Here is a 22,513-nt window from a genome sequence, read left to right as displayed (position 1 = left end):
CTGGACCTGATGGGTCGCCACGTGAGTGGACTGCTGGGCATGATGGACCTCTGTTCTGACCCAGCAGAGGCACTGCTTATGTTTGGGTAACCTTTTGGCACTTCTGAAACAGGTCTAGGTGAAAACGTCTAAACTCTCATCCAAGACAGCCAGGGAAAGGTTTGATTATAGCTGCAGGCCGTCCAAGTCTAAGCCTGCCCAAATCCTGCCTGTTCTCTGCCTCCCAACACACCCATTTCTACTCTGGATGCTACCGAAAGAACTACACAGGCTCTCAATTGAGATCAGGGTGAAATGCAAGATCCTACTGCTGACGCACAAAATCATTCGTCTCTTTGAATCACAATAACTAGCGGCCAGACAACATCAGCACACGCCAACGCACGCACTACGCTCGAGCCAAAATCACCTACTGGAAATTCCCTTCTTCAGAGACATCAAATACAGAAGTGTCAGGAAAAGAATGTTCTTGGTGGTGGAACGCCCTCCCTAGAAGAAGATACTGGAAAGTTCAAGAAAGGGATAAAGTCCATCCTCTCTTCATAGACTACTTTAGCCCATAAAACAACGAAGAGGAGACAGTTAGCTAGTGCCCCCTCCCCCACTATCAGGAACACAGATAGACAAAAGCCCAAAAAACTAGACTGAAGACCTGGCTATTCTCAAAAATCTGCTACCTATTCCATCTCTGGCGCTCTAAGCCCTCTAAAAACCCTTCATACTTGGACCTCTAACCTTTCATTGTTAGTTCCTTTCTATCCCATCTCCTGTAAACCGTGCAGAGCTCTACGAATGTGGAGATGATGCGGTATACAAACCTAAGGTTTAGTTTAGTTTAGTTTAGACTCCGAGGAAGATAATATTTCAAAGATATAAACAGACAACGCGATACAGATACGTGTATATAGTTAAATTGGCCAGCCAGGAGGTGTGTAAATATTGTATCCTTGGCCACAGTCCTAAACCTAGTATTATATGTGAATCTATGTAAGACGATTGATTTGGTATAAACATATGCCTATAAGTAGGATGATTGATTATGGCATAATTATGCCAGTATTAATAACTATGTATTATAACACCACCATAGAGCTCTGTGTACACTTCCCCCTCCGTATTCGCTGTGATAGGGGATTAACGGAACCGCAAATACAGAATAACTTTTTCATATGTTATTCGCTGTTTTCTATTAAAAACCATCGTGAATATGGTGAAACCGCGAATAACAAGGTGGGAGACCTGGTCTGTTCCTGAAGGAGAGGCAAAACACGGTGAAGAAAGTGCTGGGAATCGGCGATTTTCTCTGTAAACGCTTGGAATCAGCGATTTCTCTTTGCAAGTTGACGTAATTTGGGGGGGAGGAGCCAGCAAGCTAAAAACCGTGAATAATCGAAACCGCAATTGCGGAAACTGCGAATACGGAGGGAGAAGTGTATTTCAGTATGGAGCCCATGTATTATAACACCTTTACAGAAGCTCATGGAAACCGATTTGAATTCACTCCCCAGTCATTAGTAGTGGTGTAGAAGCTCACAAGAATAAACAAAGGCTTTAAAGTCCTACTAGACGTCCAGAAAGTCAGCTTTGAAAATGGCCACTTGGACGTTGTCTTTTGGATGTCTGTCTTTTTTGAAAATGAGCCCCATAGTTTACAGAATACTATAAATTACATAGAAAAATTTAAGGCAGATAAAGACCATTTGGCCTATCTAGTCATGCCATCTGCTATCCCTTTTACTCCCTTAGAGATCCAACGTACTTGTCCCAAGCTATCTTCAATTCGGATACACTCGTTGTCTCCACCACCTGTACTAGGAAGCCATTCCAAGCTTTCACCACCTTTTCCGTGAAAAAATAGTTTCTTAGGTTACTTCTTTGTCTGTCCCCTTTCTCCTTCATCCTATGACCCCTCATTCCAGAGCTTCCTTTCAATTGAAAGAGACTTGACTCGTGCACTTTTATGTCATGTGAAAACATAAGAATAGCCTTACTGGGTCAGACCAATGGTCCATTAAGCCCAGTAGTCTGTTTTCATGGTGGCCAATCCAGATCCCTAGTACCTGGCCAAAACCCAAGGAGTAGCAACATTCCATGCTACTGATCCAGGGCAAGCAGTGGCTTCCCCCATGTCTCTCAATAACAGACTATGAACTTTTCCTCCAGGAACTTGTCCAAACCTTTCTTAAAACCAGCTATGCTATCTGCTCTTACCACAACCTCTGGCAACACGTTCCAGAGTTTAACTATTCTCTGAGTAAAAAACTATTTCCTTCTATTGGTTTTAAAAGTATTTTCCTGTACCTTCATCGAGTGTCCCCTAGTCTTTGTAATTTTTGACGGAGTGAAAAATTGATCCATTCAGGATTTTGTAGGCTTCAATCCTATCTCCCCTCAGCCATCTCTTTTCCAAGCTGAAGAGCCCTAACCGTTTTAGTCTTTCCTCATACGAGAGAAGTTCCAACCCCTTTACCATCTTGGTCACTCTTCTTTGAACCTTTTCTAGCGCCACTATATCTTTCCTGAGATAAGGAGTTAAGGAGACCAGAATTGAACGCAATACTCCAGATGAGGTCGCATCATGGAGCAATAACATTCTTAGTCTTGTTAACCATCCCTTTTTAAATAATTCGTAGCATCCTGTTTGCTTTTTTGGCTGCCGCTGTACATTAAGGGGAAGGTTTCATCATATTGTCTACGATGACACCCAGATCCTTTTCTTGGGCACTAACCCCCAAGCTGGACCCTAGCATCCGGTAACTGTGATTCAGGTTATTCTTCCCAATGTGCATCACTTTGTATTTGTCCACATTAAATGTCATCTGCCACTTGGACACCCAGTCTTCCAATTTCCTATGGTCCACCTGCAATTCTTCATAATCTGCATGCGTTTTATCAACTTTGAACAGTTTAGTGTCATCTGCAAATTTAATCACCACACTCATCATTCCAATTTTTCAGATCATTTATAAATAAGTTAAATAGCACCGGTTCCAGTACAGACCCCTGTGGCACTCCACTGTTTACTCTCCTCCATTGAGAAAAATGACCATTTAACCCTACCCTCTGTTTTCTATCCAATAACCAATTCCTAATCCACAACTGAACTTTGCCAAATTAATATATGGGATTTTATCCCCCTTTATGGCCTCTTTTACAAAGCCGCACAGCAACAGCCCCGAAGTCCTTTAAATCTCTATGGGCTTCGGGGCTGTTAGCGCAGCGCACTCGCTAGTGCGGCTTTGTAAAAGAGGCCGTCGATTCCTGTCTCTTTTCAATTTCTGTTTACCTTTTCATTCAAGAAATACTCAGAAATATAAATTTGGTTATCCATCAGTTAAAAGAAGCAAATCCTTTGCAATGAGCTTTCTTCAGAGATTAGGTTTCTCTCTCAGTTAACAACTCTTCGTAAAATGTTTAAAACTTACCGGTATTTATTTTTAAAAAAATCTCTGGTTGATTCTTCTGTTGTAAGATGATTTGTGGGATAGAAATGATCTTATTCTCTAGCTGAATTTAGGAAATTTTGTTAGCCGAGTCGAGCCCTTCTGTAAGGAATGAATCGGTATAGAAAGCTAAGGATTGGATTGAATTGGAACTGACCTAATAACATAAGAACATAAGCATTGAGTCAGACCATAGGTCCTTCATGCCCAGCAGTCCGCTCCCGTGGCGGTCCCCCAGGTCAATGACCTGTAAGTTATCTATTACTCTAAAGCAGGGGTGTCCAATGTTGGTCCTCGAGGGCCGCAATCCAGTCGGGTTTTCAGGATTTCCCCAATGAATATGCATGAGATCTATTTGCATGCACTGCTTTCATTGTATGCTAATAGATCTCATACATATTCATTGGGGAAATCCTGAAAACCCGACTGGATTGCGGCCCTCGAGGACCGACATTGGACACCCCTGCTCTAAAGCATTTTGTACTGTATAGTATCCCTCTATTTGTACCCTTCAGGAACTTGTCCAGTCCCATTTTGAAACCCAAAATCGTACTCTGCTCTACCACATCCTCTGGAAGTGCGTTCCAGGTGTCCACCACCCTCTGAGTGAAGAAGAACTTCCTGGCATTTGTTCTGAATCTGTCTCCCTTTAATTTTTCTGAATTCTCTCTAGTTTTTATTGCCCCCGCCAGTCTGAAGAATCTGTCCCTCTCAACCTTCTCTATACCCTTCATGATCTTGTAAGTTTCTATCATATCCCCTCTAAGTCTCTGCTTTTCCAGGGAAAAGAGCCCCAGCTTCTTTAGCCTCTCATCATATGAAAGGTTCTCCATGCCCTTTATCATTTTTGTTGCTCTTCTCTGGACCCTCTCCAGTATCGCCATATCCTTCTTAAGGTATGGCGACCAGTATTGAACACAGTACTCCAGATGCGGTCGCACCATCACCCTATACAGCGGCAGGATAACTTCTTTGGTTCTGGTAGCGATACCTTTCTTGATAATGCCCAACATTCTGTTCGCCTTTTTCAAGGCCGCAGCGCATTGTGCCGCCGGTTTAATTGTTCTATCCACCATAACCCCCAAGTCCCTTTCTAGGTTGCCTTACCCCAATAATATCCCCCCATCGTGTAATTGTACATTGGGTTTCCTTTCCCCATGTGCATGACTTTACATTTCTCTACATTGAATATCTTGTGTGCATAGCTTTGTACAATGAAGGGGGAAATGCTTCTTTCAAGTAGTTTAAGATCTGCATTTTTACTGTGCAGGCTGGCAAGGGGAATTTGGGTGGCTGAGCAGCTCATTCATATTATAAAGAGCTCACTTATTGATGGGATAAATGTTGGTCCTTGGGCTACCAGTAACGACCAGTGTGTGCATGTGTTTCTCTGTCTCCTGCAGGGAGTGATGGCTGGGATAAATGCAGGCCTTCGTGTTAGTGGTAAGGCTCCGTTCATTGTGAGTCGCACTGAGGGTTACATTGGCGTCCTCATTGATGACCTCACCACCCTGGGTGCTAATGAGCCGTACCGCATGTTCACCAGTCGCGCTGAATTCCGTCTGTCCCTGCGACCTGATAATGCTGACTACAGACTAACATTTCGAGGTAAGACTTTAGCTCCTCTGCACAAGAAGAAAATCTTTATAAAATGTAGAAAAGAATTTACTGAACATTGGGCCATGCTGTGAGCCTCCAAAAGAGCTATATCACAAAATATCTCTTTGGACAGAGGAGTGAATGCTGAGATAAGCGTAGTGGATTTTTAGTACCAAAATATTGAAGCAATAGTGAAAGAATGAATTAGTCGCTGGGTATGTAGTAGCTTTTGAACCCTCTGCCACATGAATATTCATGAGAAACAATTGCAAGAAGACAGAGCAGAAGGGACCAGCAGAGAAGCCGTTAAAAGATGCATTCAGCCACAGGACGAGAGACTGGACCAGGATGCAACCCCATTCTCATACCCCCAATTAAGGAGGTCAAACGGAAAAAACTCTATGATGGCCTCCTGGCCACTCAAGCAGCCAAACTAGACAAGCAAATCGCCAATCTACTGACGGCATCCCTCGAATACAAGACTTTTAGAAAAGAAATAAAGACCAAACTCTGAAAAAAGAAATAGTACCGCAAGTCTCAAACTCCACCTCTCACTAAAGCCAACTACCCCAAACAAATAACCTTACCCATTTCTTACTCTCTTTGAAAATGACCAATTTTCTTTTTCTTTTTTTTTTGTAAGTTCTTGTTGTAATACATCTTGGATAATTCTTTTGTAATCTGCCTTGAACTGCAAGGTAATGGTGGAATAGAAATCCCTAATGTAATGTAATGTGATGTAATAATAGTCTTGCGTATGGGTGGCGTCATCCAGGGAACATTGACACTTTAAATCTTAGCCCACGCCATGCAGGTGGGACCAACAGTTCTAAGTTTTCTGAGGAGCCAAGAAGCTGTGTCTTCGGTATCTCCTCAGCGCATCAAACTTTGAAGTCTTCCTTGTGTCTTCTCTTTATTATTTAATGCTCTTTCCTTCGTAATTCGCAGTTTTTATCATTTCCAGTATTTCATTAAGCTTGGTTAAAAATTATGTCAATTTTTCCATTTCTGGCCTTCAGATCACTTCGTTCCCTGGGTTGAGAAAGGGCCTTGATGGTGGTTTTTTTGGTATATTTTTAATTCATGCTCCCTGGGTCGTCGAGCCTTTTGACTTTGTGTCGGATGTTTTTCCCTTCATGTGTCCTGAACATCGAGACATTCGTTGCAAACTCTTGACTGCTTATACAAAAGAGGTCACTCGAAACCTAAACTAAACCTTAAGTTTGTATATCGCATCCTCTCCATAAAGATAGAGCTCGGCACGGTTTACAGGTACTTTAATAAATGAAGGAAGAACATAATAAGAATTGATTAGTGAGCTTTACATTTTTGATTTGACTTTGACATCCAGCATGGCGGGAGATTTGAGTGATATATAGCAGAAGGAAAAGGGGGCAAAATTCAGTGAAGAAATTTTAATAAAGTTTTAAACTAATTTTAGCCGTTTTATAGCAACTAATAAACCCTTTCCGAATAAATACTCAATAAGGAATTTAGTTGATATTGTCTTTGAAGTAGATGCACTAATTTATAACATATATCATGAATTTATTTATTTGGATAGGGTTTATTAGTTGCTATAACGGCTAAAATTAGTTTAAAACTTTATTAAAATTTCTTTACTGAATTATACATTGTTTTTTTTTCCCCCCCTTTTCCTTCTGCTATATATTACTTGATATATGGGGTTGATTTATTTTAGGCCTTACTATGTAATATCTGTATGGGAGATTTGAGTGATGCATTTTTGGAGAGGGGGTAGAAATCCGAGAGAGCCATATGTGCTTGGAGATGAGAGGGACCTTGGGGTGATGGTGTCTGAGGATCTGAAGTCAATGAAACAGTGTGACAAGGTGGTGGCCTTAGCCAGAAGAATGCTAGGCGTACAGAGAAAGACCTAACCAGGAGTAGAAAGGAAGCCCCTGTTCAAGTCATTGGTGAGGTCCCACTTGGAGTATTGTGTTCAGTTTTGGAGTTCATATCTGGCTAAGAATATAAGAAAACTTGAAGCAGTCCAGCGGAAGGCGATGAAAATGGTAGGGGGTTTGTGCCAAGAAAAGACTGGAAGACCTGAATATTTGTATACTCTAGAGGAGAGGAGGGGAAAGGGGAGATATGATACAGACATTTAAATACTTGAATGATATTAATACAGAACCAAATCTTTTCCAGTGAAGGGAAAATGGTAAAACTAGAGGGCATAAATTGAGATTGAGACTTAGGAGTAATGGAGAGGGTGGTTGATGCCTGGAATGCCCTCCCGAGAGAGGTGGTGGAGATGATAATGGTGAAAACCAAAAAAACCTCTTTGGAGTGACAATGTTCCTAAATGGACTTTATTGAAAGTATCAAAGTTCCAAAGGTACACTAAAATCATCCACATAAAAATAAATCATCCACATAAGAGCCTTAAAGGACCTAGTCCGCTAGGGATACAGGACCCAACACGGTCTACGTTTCAACAAAAAGTCTTCTTCAGGGGTCTCTGGGGGGTCCTATAAAGGTGAGTACGTGGGAAACAATTGTGTGGTGAGCCGGAAGTGAGACACTGCTTGCATTTGCAATGGAAAGGGGACCGTGTTGCATGTGCGGATTGCCAGACTTGATGGACCAAAGGTCTGATCCAGAGATGGCGCTTCTTATGTTCTTATGTTAAGTCAATTTGGCAAAATACTAGTAACATACTGGATTGTGGGCATCAAATAGCAGCACCCAAGAAAGAACGATAAAAATACTTGAAACTGTTCATATACATTAAGTCAGTGTATCGCAAACAGTTCTCGAGATGCCGGCGAGGAAGAGAGGCACTGACTGACTGCAGACAGGAGGTGTCTCTCACGGTGAGGCACGTCCTGTAGGCAGTCAGCCTGCGCCTCTCCTCTTACAGCACCCCCTGCCCCTCCCCATCGGCGACTCTCTGAAGGGCCTCCGCTCAAGCGCAGACATCGACGGGATGACATCACTTATGCGGGTGATATCATCGCATTGACATCTGCGTGTTTCCGGATGCCCTCTAGCTGCGGCTCCGAGTTTAGTGTGCTGCGGCTCCGGAAAGTTTGTGAGGCACTGCGTTAAATAAACTCGCAATATAGCTTTTAACGTAAATCAGTCGGTATCCCAAGCAAACGTTTTGGGCGCTTCCCATCATCAAAACTTGTATTGCTGTTCCATAGGCTCATTGTGGAAGTAAGAATTCAGTTCCACCACTGCTGATTTTTGGCTGTTCTCTTCCTCACCAGGTTACAAGGAAGTTGGCTGTGTGTCTCAGAGGCGGTACGCTCGAGCATTAGAGATGAGGACTAGCTTGACTGAAGGGCTTGCGGCACTTAAATCTTTCGAGTTATCCAGGGCCAAGTGGATTCAGCTGTTACCAACTACTTCTATCAGCTTGGCTCCATGCTCCAAACTCAGGTACGGAGAATCCCTTCGCCCGCCCCTTGCTTCTTTTTCTTAAATTTCATGTTGCTCTCTCACTTGCCTTTCCTGTGCACTATTTTTCTTTCTTGCTGTTGGTTTCTTTATCCATAATCTTATTTCCTCCTCCTTCGATCCATAGTTATGTAATAAAATAGTAAACGATGCTTGATAAAGACCAACATGCTCCATCCAGTCTGTTCTCTGTGCAGGTAACTTTTACCTATACACTCTTTCTTTTCTTTTTTTTTCCATATGTCTCTTTTGTTCTATTATAAATGGAAATACTCTTTACTTTTTCCCCATCTTCTTCCCATTTAGGGATTCTCTAAGTTTATCCTACACATTTTTGAATTCTGTCAGTTTATCCCCACCATGGAAGAGCATTCCAGGCATCCATCACCCTTTCTGTGAAAAAGTATTCCCTTATGGTGTTTTCAGCTCTTCTCCTTGAAGCTTCATTTAATGTTCTATAATTCTGCAGTCAGTCTGTTTTTGGAAAAGGTAGGTTTGTTTGTCTATATCTTTCAAATAAATGTTTAACTCTCATGTCTTCTACCGTTCTGGTCACTTTCCTCTGAACCACTTCTTTTTCTGTCATTGGCAAGATACAGCCTCCAAAACGGAACACAGGTGACCTGATGACCTGTCCAGGGGCCTCATCACTTCCTTCTCTCTTCATGTTCTGTCTTTCCCTATGAAGCCAAGCATCCTTCTGGCCTCAGCCACTCCTTTATCACATGTCGTGGACACTTGGAATGCGCTACCGGAGGAAGTGATCAGGCAGAGTACGGTACAGGGATTCAAACAGGGATTGGACGGATTCCTGAAGGATAAAGGGATCATGGGATACTGAGGGAGGAGCTGGGATGTAACACAAGTATAGAAAGCTAACCAGGTAATGAGTATAGAAACCAAACCAGGTCGTGCATGTGCAAGACCGGAGGGTTAGGACTTCGATGGGAAGATAGGACTTCAATGAGAAACCAAGGTGGCAAGGGAGCCCCTTCTGGTGATACAGACAGGTGACCTGTTTGGGCCGCCGCGGGAGCGGACTGCTGGGCAGGATGGACCTGTGGTCTGACCCGGCAGAGGCACTGCTTATGTTCTTATGTTCTTATGTTCATCTCCTTCAGATCTTCAGACACCGTCGCCTTGAGGACTCTTTCCTGGTCCACCTCCTTTGGGTTTTGGAGTAGAGGAATAGCCGAATAGTTAGTGGAGTGGCCTGAGAACTAGGGGAATTGGGTTTGATGCCCATTCTAACTCCTTGTGACTCTGAGCAAGTCACTTAACCTTCCATTGTCCCATCTCCTTTTCCCTTTCTGTACCTCCAAATTTATTGCCTTAGATTGTAATGTAATGTAATTTATTTATTTCTTATATACCGCTACATCCGTTAGGTTCTAAGCGGTTTGAAAAAAATATACATTAAGATTATAAATGAGAAGTAAGAAGGTACTTAAAAAATTCCCTTACTGTCCCGAAGGCTCACAATCTAACTAAAGTACCTGGAAATTAATGAAGAAGAGAAAATAAAGATGGTTGAAAAAAGAAAAATTCTATGTGAATTTATAGGATGGAAATTAAACTGACAGTGAAGAACTGTATGAAAAATACATATGGAATGCAGTTAGAGAGGGTAGGTTACAATCTATTTATGGTATTTGTTTAATTGGAAGGTGTTAAGGTGGGTAATTTGGGGGAAGGTTATCTGAAGGTAGGTGAATCTTCTGGAGGTTAAGATATTTGGATGAATTTTTTGAAAAGCAGGGTTTTGATTTCTTTTCTGAATGTTTTGAAGTTGTCTGATATTGTCATAAGATTGGAGATGGAATGGTTGATTTTTGCTTCTTGTGTTGCCAGAAGGTTGTCAAACATTTTCTTGCGTTGTGTGCCTTTGAGTGGGGGGAAAGCGAAAGGGTTCGAGATTGTGTCACATAAAAGCTTAATGACCAATGCCTCCACCCCTGACTGAATGGAACTTGAAGGCATCGCCTGGTCCATCAAATGGACTCCCACCATAAATACAACTTAAACACTTACAAATCTTCCCAAACACTCCAAGCACACACACGAAAATTCAAATGCCATTCCCAGTAAAACTTATCTGTGCTACCCACTGGAACCCTATACTATCAACCATGTACCCACCTACAATGCAAAAGCTGTCTTCCCTTTATGTTATGCTGCAGGATCAACTACGCTATGTCTGCCAAACCTATACTCACACTTAAGTCTGTCCTGTCTATACTGTGAATGCACTCTTGTTTTTAGATTACTTGGATTTAATTAAATTGTCTTTTTTTTGGTTTCCTATTTTAAATGGTGTTCTTTTCGTTTCTTGTTTTTATATATTTTGTACACCATGCTGTTGATAAATCGAAGTGCGGTTAAAACGTCTTTTTTTTTTTTTTTTAATAATTCTTTATTCATTTTTGTATGTTACAACAAGTGTATCAAATAAACTCATATAAAACTTAAAGATACACACTTGATTAACTCACATATATATAAAATCAAAATCCACTCTTATGCAGATGACATCCAGCTGCTCCTCCCCTTAGGCGAAAACCGGCCATCCCAAATTGCTAACCTCGAACTCTGCCTCACTGACATGAAAACTTGGATGTCAAACAACAAGCTTCAACTTAACGCCTCCAAAACCGAACTCCTATGGATCAGAAACAAAAACACCAAATACCTACGACCCATACTAACATGGGACTCCACTCGACTAACGGCAGCAGATCAAGTTCGCAGCCTGGGAGTAACCCTAGACGGACACCTATCCTTATCCAACCACATATCCCAAGTAGTCTCCACCTCCTTCTACTACCTTCACCAACTGAAAAGGATCAAACCCTACATCTCCACACCAGACCTCGCCCAACTCCTATACGCATATGTCCTCTCCAGAATGGATTATTGTAACTCCCTATATAATGGACTAACCAAAAATAATATCAAATGCCTCCAACGGGTCCAAAATGCAGCCATCCGCCTCCTACACAACCTCAACTACCACGATTCCATCTCCCCGGCACTCCATGCTGAACACTGGCTCCCAATTAGCCAACGCTGTACTTTCAAAGCCCTGACAATTGCCCACAAGAGAATCTACTCCACCACCCCCTCCTACATAAAATCCAAACTTCCCATCTACAACCCCACTCGCACCCTCCGCTCAAAGTCAGAGATACGCCTATGCGCCCCCCCCGGAAGATCCCTGCTCACAGAAACTGCCCACAAACGATCCTACAGCCACTTCATTCCATACCTCTGGAACCAACTCCCCCCCCAACTTAGACAACAGAACTCATTATTAACATTCCGTAAATCGGTAAAGACCCTCCTCTCCAATTAAAGATCTCCTCTGTCTTCTCCCCCCCTTAGGCCCCACCCTCCACTCTTCTATCACCTTCCCGAAATTCCAGTATGACCCTCTCTTGCTCTATCCACTAACAAAGTGTACCTATACGCTTATAACTTTCCTTAAGCTAAACTACTGTATTTCCCCCTTCTCTCTCTCTGCTTACTCTCCCTGTATTTAATTCTCTCCAAAAACTATAAACCCAATCACTAAACCTGTTGTACCACTTATATGTCTAGTTACTCCCCACTGTGTATGTTCAATTGTAAACCGTTCTGAGCTGTTGGGAGGACGGGATAAAAATCTAAATAAATAAATAAATAAATAAATATTAGCATCAAATTTAACATAACCCATTTTGGGCTCCTTTGGGAGGCAGGCTAAATAAATGAATGAGTAAATAAATGCATGCTTCTAATTTTTGTAGATCACTTTTCAGGCTTCCCACTTTCCCTGATGAGTCCATTATCCCAGGACAAGCAGGCAGCCTATTCTCACATATGGGTGATGTCATCGACGGAGCCCCGATTCGGAAGCCTCGCAAGCAGACTTGCTTGTAGAAAATAGAAGTTTTGAGTCAGCCGCACCGCGCATGCGCGAGTGCCTTCCCGCTAAGCACAGGGCGACACCAAACTATTCAGTGGAGCTCGGACTAAAGAGGACTGCGAAGAATTACAAAGGGACTTGAACAAACTATGGGAATGGGTGACGAGATGGCAGATGAAGTTCAACATTGAGAAATGTAAAGTATTACATGTGGGAAGCAGAAACCTGAGGTACAACTATACGATGGGAGGGATCTTATTGAATGAGAGTACCCAAGAAAGGGACTTGGGGGTAATGGTGGACATGACAATGAAGCCGACGGCACAGTGTCTTCCCACTCCTCCATATCAGCGAGACACATGATGGTACTCCTGGGTCACATGGCCTTCACAGTACACGTGACTCCATTTGCCAGACTTCACCTCAGAATTCCTCAGTGGACGCAGGTTTGCGACCCACTTTCCCAACACATTGCAGTCACTCCTTCATTGAGACAGTTTCTCCGCTGGTGGATGCTCTCTTCCAATCTCTCCAGAGGCTTGCTGTTTCAAACGCTCCCTCATCAGAAGGTCCTCACAACAGATTCCTCGACCTACGCTTGGGGCGCTCATCTCGATGGTCTCCGTACTCAAGGCCACTGGACCAGTACGGATCGTCAGTGTCAAATCAATCTGTTGGAACTTGGAGCGATTTTCAAGGCTCTCAAAGCTTTTCAACATCTTCAAGATCAGGTAGTCCTCATTCGGACGGACAACCAAGTCGCCATGTATTATGTCAACAAACAGGAAGGGACGGGATCTGCCTCCTTTTGTCAAGAAGCTCTGAAGGTTTGGGACTGGGCAATCTGCCACAATATCTTCCTCAAAGCTGTCTACATCCAAGGGGTGAAAAATTGCTTGGCGGACAACTTGAGTCATCTTCTGCAACCTCACGAATGGACACTCCATTCCTCGCCTCTTCATCACATTTTTTCACAGTGGGGAACACCTCAGATAGATCTCTTTGCAGCTCCCCAAAACCACAAACTGCCTCAGTTCTGCTCCAGGATCTATTCTCCTCATCGCCTCGAGGCAGATGCTTTTCTTCTGGAATGGACGAATCTCTTCCTGTATGCATTCCCTCCATTCCCTCTCATTCTCAAGACTCTTGTCAAGTTAAAGAACGACCATGCCACCATGATTCTGATTGCTCCTCGGTAGCCAAGACAAATCTTGGTACTCCCTTCTCCTTCAACTCAGCAGCAGGGAGCCATACCTTCTACCAGTTTTTCCATCTCTGCTTACACAGAGTCAGGGATCTCTGCTTCATCCCAACCTGCAGTCTCTACACCTGACAAGCTTGGTACCTCTCATCATAACTCCTCTTCAGTTTTCTCAATACCTCCTTTTTCCTACTAGCCATACCTCTAGCATCCTTCTAGCTTTCGTTGTCACCTTTTCAACCTGTTTGGCCACCTTAAGATCATCGCATATAATCACACCCAAGTCCCGCTCTTCCTTCGTGCATATAAATTCTTCACCCCCTAAACTGTACTGTTCCCTTAGGTTTTTGTAGCCCAAATGCATGTCCTTGCATTTCTTAGCCTTAAATTTTAGCTGCCAAATTTCAGACCATTCTTCAAGTTTCACCAGGTCTTTCTTCATGTTATTCACATCATCCGGCGTATCTACTCTATTGCAGATTTTGGTATCATCTGCAAAGAGGCAAATCTTACCCGACAACCCTTCAGCAATATCATTTATAAAAATGTTAAAAAGAATAGGCCCATGAACAGAACCTTGAGGCAAACCACTGCTAACATCCCTTTCCTCAGAGCGATCTCCATTGATCACTACCCTCTGTCGCCTTCCACTCAACCAGTTCTTGACCCAGCCCGTCACTTTGGGACCCATCCCGAGGGCACTCAGTTTATTTATTAGACGTCTGTGTGGAACACTGCCAAAGGCTTTGCTAAAATCTAAATGCACCACATCTAGGGCACATCCTCTCTCCAATAATTCTCAAATTTAATTTTTATTGGTTTTGCAATTTTATAATTTCAATAGAATGTGCCGTGAAAAACATTTTCTGTATTTAGTGTGCCAGAGCTAAAAATGTTTGAGAGACGCTGGTTCAGACTTTAAGCAAATCTTTTTTTCTTTGAATGCCAGCGGACAGTAGGAGCAGAGATTTTCAGCAGTTCAGTATTGAAGAAATGTAGGGCTCCTTTTACTAAGGTGTGCTAGTGTTTTTAGCGCACGCAGGATATTACCGCATGCTACGCAGCTATAACGAACACCAGCTTAGTGCTGGCGTTAGCGTCTAGCGTGCGCTATTCCGCGTGTTAATGCCGTAACGCAGTTTCTTAAAAGGAGCCCTTAGCGGCTCACTGGGGTGCTTGATTTCCTAACTGAAGCAGTTGCAAAGTTTCACTTTATGTCCAGGTAACTTTCCACTCCTAACTCCCACTCAATAAAATTAGCTATGTTCATCTTTATTTTTTCTGAAAGAAACTCCCCAACCCCTAGATGTTCTGTCTAGAGAATGACACGGTGGCAGTTACCTGCGGGTAGCTGCAGGTAATCTGCCTAAACGGTGGGAGGGGGGGGGGGAAAGTGCTCACTGCGGGCACAGGGACAAGGCCATCCACCGCCCCGTGGAGCGGTGAATGACCTTATCCCCGCAGTTAAGGGAGGGAAGGCGCGTGGTCACCGATTGCGCATGGCCCCCACCCTCCCTCCCTACGGCCAAATCTATCTCCTTCCCCCTTACCTGTGCAGTGCTTTAGTAAAGAAACTTACTGAAGCCGGTGAAGCCTGCCTGCCTGCAGTCGCGTGTGTGTGGGCGGAAGCTTCTCCTCTGACGTGGAGAAGCTTCCGCACACACACACGCGACTGCAGGCACAGGCAGGCAGTCTCCGCTGGCTTCAGTAAGTTTCTTTACTAACACGCCGCAAAGATAAGGAGGAGGGAGGGAGATTCTCGGGCTGCTGAAGGGAGGTGAGGTGGTGGGAGGGAAGGGTGGATGCGACAGGGATGGGGCAATGAAGGGGACAGATTTTTTTCCCTGTGTCATTCTCTAGTTCTATCTGTTTAAATTAGATTTTAAGCTCTTCTGAACAGGGACCGTCTATTGCATGTTCAATGTACAGCGTTGTGTTTGCTTTTCAGCGCTACAGAAATGGTTTTGTTCTCTTGGACCCTGTGATTAAATATCCTTTCTTCTCTCCATGATTCAGTGCCTTGGACATGCTGCGGTATCAGGATATCGAAATGGAGAAACTGGCCCGAGCTGTTCCTGAGCTTTGCGTGAAATTTACCGAATGCAAAGAGCTGGCAATGAGGTTAAAAATAGAAGGTGGGCAAAAGGGAAACTGACAGGGGCCTTTCCAGAGGCCAGAGTACTACGGGGGAGTGGGGCTTGCCTATGTGGTCAGGTAGTTCAAGTTCAATTTATTTAATAGAGTGGAAATACAATGAGCATAAAATAAGGAAATAAAACAATACAAGACAAACTCTGTTTACATTTAAAGGGGAAAAACAATAAGATAAATTACAATAAAATTTGCAAAAGGGAAAGAAAAAAATGGGGTCCCTATAATGTAACCCCCCAAAAAAATCTATCAGCAAAATTCTTTCATTTTAAAAATTGTTTATTAATTATATATAACAAAATATAGATGATACACAGTGTAAGAAAATTTACATAAATTAGCAATACGTACAGAAAACACCAAGAAACTATACAAAATACGGCCGTACGCCTAATTTTTGGTCTAAAGAAATATGATCCTATTATTGAGGCACGGGTCCTTTTTAAATTCGGGTGTTTTTGTTTTAAGGCTGTCTTTGGTTTGGCCCCCAAATATTTATCCTCTCATTTCGAGTTTTACAGTTCAGTAAAGAATCCTCGTAACGAAGTCATGTTTCTGTATCCTGCTATTATTAAGCCATGAGATTTCTTAGCAAAACAATTGCCTTTCAATTCGGCAAACAGAGTTCCTGGTTGAGTCTTTTGATTTTTCAAACTCATTGGTATATTGCTTTTAGAAGGTTTTAAAAACACATTTGTTTGATAAATTCATTACATAATCATTTTTTATTAACTTAACCGTATTACCTTTTTAATGCTATTTTGTAAAATCTCATTGTTTTAATGCTAATGTATAATGTTATCTCGGAGAGAACGTGAACTCGCAGGCCTTGAGCATGCGCAGATGCTCAAGGCCCAGCAAGAAGAGGAGGCCGATCTTCGGGCACCGGCACCAACGCACAGACATGCCGGTGCCGGTGCCCGAAGATCGGCCTCCTCTTCTTGCTGGGCCTTGAGCATCTGCGCAGATGACAGTAAGAAGGGGGGGGCAGATTTTCAGGGGAAGCCTTCGGGGAGAGCAATGCCAGTTCTCATGGGGGGGGGGGGATAGAGCAGTGCCGCTGGCCTTGGGGGGTGGGAACGTATCAAAGCGAGTTTCCATTATTTCCTATGGGGAAATCTCTCTTTGATATACTAGTATTTTGGTTTACGAGCATGCTTCTGGAACGAATTATGCTCGTAAACCAAGGTACAACTGTATTTATTTATTCAGTTTTCTATACTGTTCTCCCAGGGGAGCTCAGAATTGTTTACCTGAATTTATTCAGGCACTCAAGAATTTTTCCCTGTATGTCCTGGTGGGCTCACAATCTATCTAATATATATAAGAACATAAGAAGTTGCCTCCACTGGGTCAGACCAGAGGTCCATCGTGCCCAGCGGTCCGCTCCCACGGCAGCCCATCAGGTCCATGACCTGTGAAGTGGTTCCTGACCATTCTTATAACCTACCTCTGGTTCTATCTGTACCCCTCAATCCCTTTATCTTTTAGGAACCTATCCAAACCTTCCTTGAATCCCTGTACCTGGGGCAATGGGAGGGGGGGGGGTTAAGTGACTTACCCAGGGTCACAAGGAGCAGCGTGGGGTTTGAACCCACAACCTCAGGGTGCTGAGGCTGTAGCTTTAAGCTCTGAGCAAAGATCTCTGAGCCACCTTTCCCCTTCCTTTCCTGAGCATCTGCTGTTGCTCTCCTGTGCCACAATGACGATGCACTCCTATGAGGCTTTGCTTATGATTTTAACCACCTTTACGTCATACATCAGAAAACCACCCGGGCGGAGTAGTTGGAGGAGAACTAGACGTGACATACTGTACAGTCAGATGTGCTGTTGTTCATTTCTTGCAGCTACTTATGAGCTTCTGGTGGCACTCCAGCAGCAAGAGATCAAGGAAGTACAACGGGATGAAGCTCTCTGCCTTCCTGAGGATCTCGATTATTGGAATCTGGATGCAATGCTCTCCTTGGAAGCACGGGAGAAGCTGGCCCTTAGTCGCCCCCACACGGTGAGGCTTAGACAGGGCCAGATATACTTCTGAGAGTTTGCACCTGTGAAATTGTTCATGTATAGTTAGAAGAAGCATTGGCTAATTTTATCCATTCTCTATTCTCGTTCCTCCCTGTAGATTGGCGCTGCTAGTCGCCTACCTGGAATCACACCGGCAGCCATCGTGAACCTCTTAAAATTTGTAAAGGGATCTAGGCAGAAGACAGAGCTTGCCTAAATCTGAACATACCAGGGTGCTTTGAAAATGATGGTTTCAGTTGTCCGGGTAGAACCGACGTGTCAGCCTTCATGTTGTGGCTTTCTTCAGGGTATACAGCGAGGTCTGTGTCTGTCTTTAAACTGATTGGCTGGGGTTTTAGACGATTGAGGCATTGGTCATAAATTTGAAATTGCACCTACCAGACGTGGCGCGACCCAGACAACTGCAACAATCGTGACATCAACAGCAGAAGTCTAAGACAATGTGGCTTGAAAAGTTCAGTAAATGAACAAGTTAATTTTATTTTTAAACACTTATATTTCTCAACATACTCTCCTTCAAGGGCTGCACATTTAGTCCAGTTTTTCCATCCTGTCAAAAAAATAGGTTTTGTCAAATTTGTTTAATTTTTTTTTTTTTTTACCAAACTTCTCAAACCGCCCTCGTATATTACGGAAGAGGAACTGAGCTCTGTACACACAGGAGACTTGAGGACTCGCACGGACCTAGAACGAACCTCAGCTGGTGAATTTCTGGCATCCTTCTCGAAGTGACAACATTGGATAAAGAGAGTTTAAGTCTCATTGCTCTGCAGAGAGAGAGAAAAAGGCCGTATACTACAGTATGAACAGGGTGCAAAGTGCATCGATGCATTCATTTCAAAAGTTCAGCATGATGCAACTTTGGAGAGCCCAGGGCTAACCTTAAGAGTAAAGACGTGTATAGTATTTCTTTTACAGCAGTACCCTCAGATACCTGTGCTGTTGATCAGAAATGATTTCTTTTAAACAGCTTTAACAGGTTAGAGATATCATTCACTGGGTTCTGCTTATTTTATAAAGTGCCAATACTTCGTGCACATAATCCTCAAAATAAATATAAAGTGATCTAGTGCAATTATAAAAATTTGAATTTAAGACAGCACACAGTTTGAGACACACTGGCCTTGCTGGTGGGTAACACAACCACTGAACCCCTTCAATGACCGTGATGATGTGGCTTTATTGTGTGGCCAAGTTATGTAATAACAAGACTGTAGCTGAAACGATATCTTGAGAGTAGAGCCGCACAAGTGAGGTGGTCTTTGCAAACTGACTTTCCGTTGTGTAGCATTTGTGAAAGTACGGTGAAATACTCTGTTGAGTCGACTGTTACGCTCTGAGGTAAAAACTCTCACTATTTTGTGCCTTAAGTTCCGTCTCCCATTCAATGACTGGTTTTGGTTTCTGGTGCATCTACTCCCAATCCTGAAGGGCCACTAATGCGTCAGGTTTTCCGAATCTCCTTAATGAGTGTGCATGGCAGACGTTTGCATGCTGCTCCCTTCAATGGGATGCATATTCATTAGGGGGGTTCTGAAAACTGGACCAGTTGCTCCTGAAGGAGTGGGAGTGAAGCCATAGCTCTACACCAAAACTCAGATTCTTTGTTTATTTAAATTTTCATAAACTGAAACTTATGTCCATATACAGTAGACTCTCAGTGATGCCTCTGCTGACTGGCTGCTGTTGCTGCTTCATTGGCCTGGAGGGGGGGGGGTGTTGCTGCTTTGGGGGCTGGAGGAGGGGGGGGTTGTTGGGGGAGGGGGCAGTCAGGGAGGGGGTAGAAGTTATACATAGTAAAAGTTGCCTGTGAGGAACTCTGGCTTAATCACACACACATAGAGACAGGGGGGGGGAGTTGTTGGGTCACGATCACGGGAGACTGTTGGTTGAATACCGATTAATTAGGATTCTACTGGATCAATGTGGCTAGCATCACAACGCCAGCACCCACAATAGAAAACACATCTGAGAAAAGTATAAAATAGGAGAAAGTGAACAACCACTCAAAGTAGTATCATCCAGCCAGCAAAGAAACAGATGCCCAAGCAGTAACACCAAACTTCAAGTAGCTGCATCACTTAAAACCAAAGGGTTCATGAAGTCCTGACTGAGCGTTCCTGACAGTAGACCTTCAAAAGCATGAAGCGAATGTGGTGGCCATGTATTTTAACACACAATGGGTAAACTTCCTGCGAGTATCCGTCAGGGCCGCAGAGAAATCTTTGAAATATGATGACCATCAGGTGCGCATTTTCCAAGAATCACGCTTCGCTCAGTACATACGTAGAATCTCAACCTGAGGCTTTGTAGAGTCATCAACCATTAAGATATTAGGTGTTATATTGGACCAGACTGACCATGAGGAATCAAGTGGACTCTTTAGTCAGGAAGGGATTTTTTACCCTCTGGAAGCTTTGTTCGATCAGGGATTACAGATAGAGGTTTACCTTACAGGACATTGAGCGAATAGGGTATGGATATTTTAGGTTAGGTAGGGAACACTTTCAGGTCATGGACCTGGGGGGCCGCCGCGGGAGCGGACTGCCAGGCACGATGGACCCCTGGTCTGACCCGGCAGAGGCAATGCTTATGTTCATCATTCAGACTTTTGGTGCAATCCATAATTCTTAGTCAGCTTGATTATTGCAATATTGTCTACTTGACAGTTACTCAAAGAAATGTACATCGATTACGTATAGTTCAAAATGCCGTGGTCAGACTGATCTTCAGGCTAAAGAAATTTGACCCTGTGACACCTTTTCTCGTGAGCTGCACTGGCTGCCAGTAGAGACTTGGATGAAATAAACAATATTGGATGCCATCACACAAATTGATTCAAACGTGTATATATATATATATATATGCAAGAAATACATGAACAGTTTTGCAGTTCTGTCCCTGGTCCAACCCAATTACATCCCAAACAATGCATATATATATATTGCAGAAAGGTAGGTGCTATCTGTCTGTTTGCCTTTAATTTACATCTTTTCCATGTGAGAAACATACTTCACATGCAGAAAATGCTTTTAAAATGACCCCATCATTCTCATATGTCTGGAATTGGTTGATTGGAAGGTTGGTTGGTCCATGAGAGGACTTGCTAAGACAGATGAATATTCTCAGGGTCATTCTTCCTGTCATCACCTTAGAGACCTGGGGATCTACAAGCAATGCAGAATCAGTTGTGACCTCATGCTACCCATCACAATGGCATGCTATCATGTAACTGTAATGATTCTCTTGGCAGCGGACTGCTGCCCAACAAACCCCCAGCCTCCAGGAGATTGCCTGACTATTTATATTCCCAGTAATTTTCTTCTAAACGACTCTACTGCTAGGTTACAAACAGGCTCGCTTTGCAGGTAGTGATGTAATTTGCTTTTGAGATATTTAATAAATAGTGTTTAAAAAAAAGTTTTTGAAGATCCCTTGTATATGTGATTTAGGAATGGGATTAACTAGTGATGTAATTAAATTTGTAGATGATACAAATTTGTTCAAGTTTCAAATAGTTTATTCAAATAAGTTTCAAGTTTATTCAAATAATTTGATTAAACGCTTTTCAAATTACAAAGCGTTTTACAGAAATAAAATGAGATTTAAAAAAAAAAAAAAAATCACTAATACATAATCTTTATAATTAGACCAACAGGGGTAAATTGAACAAGGGAAACAATAGGGAAGGGGGGAAGAAATACAATTTTTTTTAAAGAAAAGTACATATAAGGGAAGTACATTAGGAGGTGGGGAAAAGTAAGATGGTAGTAGTGAGAGATCAAATGAGAGAAATACTGATGCTATAGTTTTATGAATGGGAAAGATCATAGGATGGTACCTCATAATGGATTTGGTAGATTCAGTTAAAGGCTTCTTTAAAGAGAAGACACTTTAAACTGCTCTTGAATTTCTGCAAATCTTGTTCGAGTCTTATGTATAAAGGGAGAGAATTCCAAATCGTTGGTGCTGTTACCGAAAAAATAGAGGCACGACGTGTTCCGATAATTTTCAAGGAAGGAACATTAAGGGTAGACTGAGAGGATGATCTAAGAACTCTCGATGAACTGTAAGGGATCAGGAGCCTAACTATAAAAGCCGGTGTATTGGTCTTAATTGTCTTAAAGACTAAAAGAGCTATTTTATAAGTTATCCTATGTATTATAGGCAACCAGTGAGCTTCTTGTAGCAAAGGTGTAACATGGTCGAATTTCTTTGAACCAGTAATTATCTTTATAGCTGTATTTTGAATCAATTGAAGTCGCCGTATGTCTTTTAAAAAAGCCCCTTTTAATAAAGAATTACAATAGTCTAGCTTTGACATTACTAGAGAATGAACTAGTGTGTTAAGGGAAAATTTGTCAAGGAGGGGGGCGAGTGATCGAATCATCCTCAACCTGTAGAAACAATTTTTGACCAATGCACTGATGTGTACACGGAACGTGAGTTTGTTATCTATTAAAACTCCCAAAATTTTTGTGTTGTTGATTTGAATAAGAGGCATATTGTCAATTAAAATTGGATTAATAAGTGGTGATCCTTCTTTCCCTGAGAAGAGTACAGTAGTGGTCTTGTTAATGCTTAGGGATAATTGATTGGCATTTAGCCAGTCATGAATTTTGGCTAACTTTTGATTAATGTCAGATATGTCACGTGAACTTGTAGGGTCAATGGTATGTAGAAGTTGAAAATCATCTGCATAAGCATATACTGTGAATCCAATTGATTGACAAAGAGTTAAAAGAGGGGCCAAATAAA

The 22,513-nt window shown here is 42.6% G+C and overlaps 1 protein-coding gene across 2 annotated transcripts in view; it reads left to right on the top strand.

Moving 5' to 3' along the window:
* The window catches only part of MTO1 (mitochondrial tRNA translation optimization 1), an 81,531-nt gene that overhangs the window by 39,029 nt on the left and 19,989 nt on the right, over positions 1-22,513 (top strand). Inside the window, exons 10-14 of one of the 2 annotated variants that reach the window (XR_004538389.1) lie at positions 4,847-5,051; positions 8,282-8,453; positions 15,593-15,711; positions 17,575-17,732; positions 17,853-19,096. Coding sequence is in view for 1 of the 2 variants with exons in the window: in XM_033934181.1 (XP_033790072.1) it covers positions 4,847-5,051; positions 8,282-8,453; positions 15,593-15,711; positions 17,575-17,732; positions 17,853-17,951 (753 nt within the window). In the remaining variant the exon portion in view is untranslated. Of the gene's footprint in view, positions 1-4,846; positions 5,052-8,281; positions 8,454-15,592; positions 15,712-17,574; positions 17,733-17,852; positions 19,401-22,513 lie in introns of those variants that run through there. The other variant, XM_033934181.1, reaches the window with a different exon arrangement.

Source organism: Geotrypetes seraphini, chromosome 2, assembly GCF_902459505.1.
Source record: "Geotrypetes seraphini chromosome 2, aGeoSer1.1, whole genome shotgun sequence".
NCBI classification, from domain to species: Eukaryota; Metazoa; Chordata; class Amphibia; order Gymnophiona; family Dermophiidae; genus Geotrypetes; species Geotrypetes seraphini.
Note: the sequence above shows the minus strand (reverse complement) of the source record. Positions and strands in the feature narration are given on the sequence as shown.